At 69.6% G+C, this 5,178-nt stretch overlaps 1 protein-coding gene across 1 annotated transcript in view; it reads right to left on the bottom strand.

The window, feature by feature from the left end:
- TLX2 (T cell leukemia homeobox 2) overlaps window positions 1–927 on the bottom strand; it is a 7,491-nt gene extending 6,564 nt beyond the window's left edge. The window contains exon 1 of the mRNA XM_029062694.1: window positions 636–927. Within this exon, the coding sequence (XP_028918527.1) occupies window positions 636–927 (292 nt within the window). The remainder of the gene's footprint in view (window positions 1–635) is intronic.
- Window positions 928–5,178: the final 4,251 nt, after the last annotated feature.

The following is a 5,178-nucleotide window of genomic DNA, read 5'->3' as shown; positions in this document are numbered from 1 at the left end:
GTCAGGGGAGAGAGAGGGGGCGAGGACGGGGTGCAGGGTGGGGTCAGGGGTCAGGAAGGGGCAGAGAGGGGGCCGGGACAAGGTCCAGGGAGGGGTCAGGGGTCGGGAGGAGAGAGAGAGGGGACGAGGACAAGGTCCAGGGTGGGGTCAGGGGTCGGAAGGGGAGAGAGAGGGGGCGAGGACAAGGTCCAGGGTGGGGTCAGGGGTCGGAAGGGGAGAGAGAGGGGGCGAGGACGGGGTGCAGGGTGGGTTCAGGGGTCGGGAGGGGAGAGAGGGGGCCAAGGACAAGGTCCAGGGAGGGGTCAGGGGTCGGGAGGAGAGAGAGAGGGGACGAGGACAAGGTCCAGGGTGGGGTCAGGGGTCGGAAGGGGAGAGAGAGGGGGCGAGGACAAGGTCCAGGGTGGGGTCAGGGGTCGGGAGGGGAGAGAGAGGGGGCGAGGACGGGGTGCAGGGTGGGGTCAGGGGTCAGGAAGGGGCAGAGAGGGGGCCGGGACAAGGTGCGGGCGGGGTGAGCGGGCGGGAGGGGCCGGGGGTCGCGGCCGGATTACGGCCCCCGGGTGGGGGGTCCCGGCTCCCTCGTTCTGCCCGCCGTGCGCGGCGCCTTCCCCCCCGGGGCCGGAGGGGTCGGCACTGACCTGCCAGGCGGTCCTTGGCGAGGCGGCGGGGGCCGTCCATCCAGGGGCAGGCCGGGCCGGGGCCGGGTGCGGATCCCGCGGCGGGGGCGGCCAGGGGCCGGTGGGCGGGCACGCGGATGACGCCCCCGGGCCCCGCGCCGGGCGGGGCGCTCAGCGGGCAGGCGGGGCCGCAGGCCGGGGGGCGGCCGAAGGCGGGGGGCCCCCCGCCGCCCCCGAGGATGCGGTCGATGCCGAAGGGGATGGGCCGGGGGGGAGGCCCGGCGGGGCGGCCCGGCCCCTCCGGGGGGTCCATGGGCGGGGGGCGTCGGGCCGCTGTCGGCGGGGCTCTCGGCGGGGCGGGGGGCGCATCCCGCGGCCCGGACCCCCGGACGCCCCCTCCCCCGGGCCGAGCGGGGGGCAGCAGCTGGGCCGGCCGGGGCTCGCACGGACACTGACCGCTGCCCGCGGGGGGCGGGGGGGGGGCGGGGCCGCCACACTCACACTGGCACGGACACGCCGGGGGAGGGGCGACGACGCCCCGCAGGAGCCGCCCCACCGTCTAGCACAGGGCAGCGGCCCGCAGGACCGCCCGGGCGTCGCCCTCCGCCACTGCCGATAGTCTTATCGATTATCACCCCCGCGGGCCAGACCCCGCCACCCCCCCCCCCCCATCGTGGCCACGGCCCCACCGGGCCTCTCGCCCCGCCCCAGCGTCCAGCGCAGCGCCGGACCCCAAGTGAGCGCCTCGCACACGCCCTCCGCAGCTGTTGCCGTTCTTCTGGCCGTCGCTGCCCGGCTCCCTGCTGGCTTTTGGGCTCCGTCTCCCCCGTCGTGGGCGGGGAGGGCGTGCGTGGACTTGCCGGGCGCTTAGTACGGCGCCCCAAACCCCGGCCGAGCTCGATACGTAGGATGGGACCATCGGGATGATGATTATTCGGGATCGGGCCCTCCCCTTCCCTGCACAGCGCTTATGGAAGCATCGTCTCGTTGCAGTTCTCTCTCTCTCTCTCTCTCTCTCTCTCGGCGTCTCTTTATTTCTTTCGACGTCCGTCCCCCCGCCGCCCCCGCCCCGGTCCTCGACGCTCAGTACGGTGCTCTGCCCTGGCTCGAGGCTCACCATCACGCCTCTCGTCAGGGCGATCCGCCCCAGCGCTTGGCACGGTGTCCGCCGCCGCGATCATTGTCGCCACCGTCCTTATCGTCTGATCGGCCTTACCGGGGGAGGCCCAAAATGAAGGCCCGGACCCGTTGTCTTTAGCTATTATTTGGGCCGGCGCCGCCCGCTCCTCGGTTTGTGGCCTGTCCCCCCCCACCCCCCTCCCCTTTTCATCCCGCGACCCTCCGGGCCGGCAGGTGCCCCACCGTAAAGGGGGAGCCCCATCGCCGATCGCGACATCACGATATATATATATATATGTCGATGGGTGCATCGCGTCGGGTGGCGGGGTCCCCCACCCCAAACCCACCCATCGCCCCACCCTTCCCCCTTTTTCTTTCGCTGGCACCTAATAAGCGCTCACTCTGTGCCGGACACTGTCCTAAACGCTGGGGCGGGTCCGAGCCGAGGGGGTCGGACCCGATCCCTGTCCCCCGTGGGGCTCCCACGCTCCGTCCCCATCTTCCAGAGGAGGGAAAGGAGGCCCAGAAGACTGAGGCGAGTCGCCCCAGGTCGCCCAGCAGGCCGGGGGAGGAGGTGGGATTAGAACCCAGAGCCTGCAGATCCCCCCCCCCCCAACTCGTCCCCAAGGTCAGATCAGGGGAGACCCTCCCCCGTCTCCCCATACACACACACACGACACCCCTCGTTCCTAAAGTGGCGGTCAACCTCCTGTCCTGGCGGGGAGGGGGGGAGGGACCGGGGGCGGCCCCTTGGGGGGAGGGGTCGCTTAGTACAGTGCTCTGCACATAGTAAGCGCTCGATAAATACGATTGAATGAATGAGGGTCCGGGGGCGGCCCTGAAATGGGGGAGGGTCCGGGCCCGGAGTGGGGAAGGGTCCGGTCCTGGGGTGGGGGAGGGTCCTGGTCCGGTCCCGGGGTAGGGGAAGGTCCTGGTCCGGTCCCGGGGTGGAGGAGGGTCGGGTTCTGGGGTGGGGGAGGGTCCTGGTCCGGTCCCGGGGTGAGGGAGGGTCCGGTCCCGGGGTGGGGGAGGGTCCTGGTCCGGTCCTAGGGGGTGGGGGCAGGTCTGTGTCGCGGTGCCCTCCCCCCCTCCTGCCGGCCTGTCTGTCCGTCCCGGGCCGGCCCTGGGCCTCCGTAATGGCATTAGCGGCGCCGGTTGGCATCGGCGGGGGCCCCGCCGCCCCCCGGGCACTGCGCCTCACCGCCCCCCACCCCGGCCCCCGGCCCAGCCCGGGCTCCCGAGACCCCGGAGACCCCCGGCCTCCGCCCCTCGAGGGAAACCCCGGCCGGGGGCGGGGGGAGGAAAGGGTCCTCGGTAGCCCCCCGGGGGGCTCGGGGGCCACCCGAGATGGCAGGGGGCGAGCCCAGGGCCTGGGTGGGCCCCTCGGGCTGCCGGGACTAGCGGGGGGCGCCGGAGCTGGGGATGCGACCCCTCGGTGGGCCCCTGGGTGGGTGGGCGGGCATCAAACCTAAATGCGTGTGTGCGGCCGTGGGTGGGCATCACTGCCCGGGGGTCGGGGGAACCGTCGGCGGGGCTACGGGTGAGTGGCTCCGTGGCCAGTTGGGCATTTCCATGGGTGACTGTTTAGGGCAGGTGAGGCTCCCCGTGGACGGGGGTGAGGGTAGAGGGCTGTGGGTGGGTGTCCAGAAAACTGGAGTTTTCCTGGGGAGCCTCTGTGTGTGTCCCTGTGTGTGTCTGGGCCCAGCTGGGTGGTCCTGTGTGTGCCCATGGCGGGGAGCTGTGCCCTACCCGGCTCCCCGGCCTAAAATGTGCCCTTCCACCCGGGGGAGCGGGCCTTTGGGGCAGCGAGTGCCCGGGCCCGTCTCCGGTGGGCGTGCAGGTGCCCGCACCCCTCTGTGGGCAGGACGGAGGGCCCTGCCGGTCGGGGGGTGAGGGGCTCCCCTGTGGGAGTTGGGGAGAGGGCCGGATAGTCTGGGCAGAAGGACCCCCCCCACCCCCAGTTGTGCAGGGCCCTCCCTGCCTCCCCTTCCCCCCCCCCCAGCCCTGCCCCTCACCCACCCACCCACCCACCCATCCTGTCCCCTCCCCCAGCCCCTAGCAGCTTCTGCTTTGCATTAGGCCCGGCCAGGTCCAGGCCGGCGCCACTGATTAAATCACTGGCCCCATTAGCCCCGGATAAGCGGGGGGGAGGGGGTGCTGGGGGGGGGGGGGGGACCGGGGGCGGGGGGACGGGGGAAGGGCGCACGACCCCCCCCTCCCACCCCCTCGCCCACCCCTCTATTCTCAGGGAGCCGGCAAGGGGGGGGGAGGCGGTTCGGGGGCAGACCCCAGTGCCAACCAGGGGGCTGTGGACCGGAGGGGCGGGGGGGTTATGGCATTAGTAGTATTATTATTATCGCTATTATTATTAATCCCGGCTCTCCCACTCGTCTGCCGGGAAAGTCGCTTGGCCGCCCTGCGCCTCGGAGAGCAGCACGTCTGCGCGCTGTGCGCGTCCAGGCCGGGGGACGCGCAGGCCTTAGCCCGCCCGTCCCCCGCGTGTACCGGCGGGGACCCCCGGCGTGGTTTCTTTCTCGTGGGTTCGCCGGGAGAGCCCCGGCCTGGGAGTCGGAAGGACCTGGGTTCTAATCCCAACTCCTCCCTCCGTCTGCCGGGTGACCTCGGGGGAGTCGCTGCGCTCCTCCGGGCCTCAGTTACCCCATCCGCCAAATGGGGCTGAGGACCGCGGGGCCCGTGTGGGACGGGGACCGTCTCCGACCCCATCGTCTTCTATCCCTCGCCGGCGCCTAGTACGGTGCCCGGCCCCGAGTAAATGCTTGCCGTTATTATTATGTGCAGAGCGACGAATCAATCGGAGGCATTTATGGAGCACTTACTGTGTCCCGGGCAGTCGATCAAACGGAAATATTTATTGGGCACTTACCCTGGGCAGAGCGACCGATCGATCGGTGGCATTTATTGAGCTCTTACTCCGTGCGGAGCAATTACTCAGTGCTATCTATTGAGTGCTCACTCTGTGCTGACCAGTCAATCGATGGATGGTATCTATCGAGTGCGCACTCTGTGCAGACCCACCGATCGATGGATGGCATTTATCGAGTACTTACTATGTACAGAGGAATTAACGGTATTTACCGAATGCTCGCTTATGTGCAGAGCTATCAATCAGTGGCATTTATGGAGGGCTTACCACGTGCAGAGCACCGTACTAAGCGCTTGGGAGAGGACGACGAAACAGAGTTGGCGGACGCGGTCCCTGCCCGCAACGAGCTTGCAGTCTCGAGGGGGAGGCGGACAGTGCTATAGGTAAATAATTTATAATCTCCAATGTAAAGATTAAAGCGCTTACTATGTGCCAGGCACTGTACTAAACCCTCGGGGGGGAGAGGGGGGGAAATACAATCAAATCGGGTTGGACACGGTCCCAGCCAAGCGCAGTGGGGTTGGGAGCGGGGCGAATGTCAAATGTCCAGAGGTCACGGGT

The sequence above is a fragment of the Ornithorhynchus anatinus genome, chromosome 4, assembly GCF_004115215.2.
Source record: "Ornithorhynchus anatinus isolate Pmale09 chromosome 4, mOrnAna1.pri.v4, whole genome shotgun sequence".
NCBI classification, from domain to species: Eukaryota; Metazoa; Chordata; class Mammalia; order Monotremata; family Ornithorhynchidae; genus Ornithorhynchus; species Ornithorhynchus anatinus.
The sequence above is the reverse complement of the archived record's forward strand: the minus strand, read 5'-3'. Positions and strand labels throughout refer to the sequence as shown.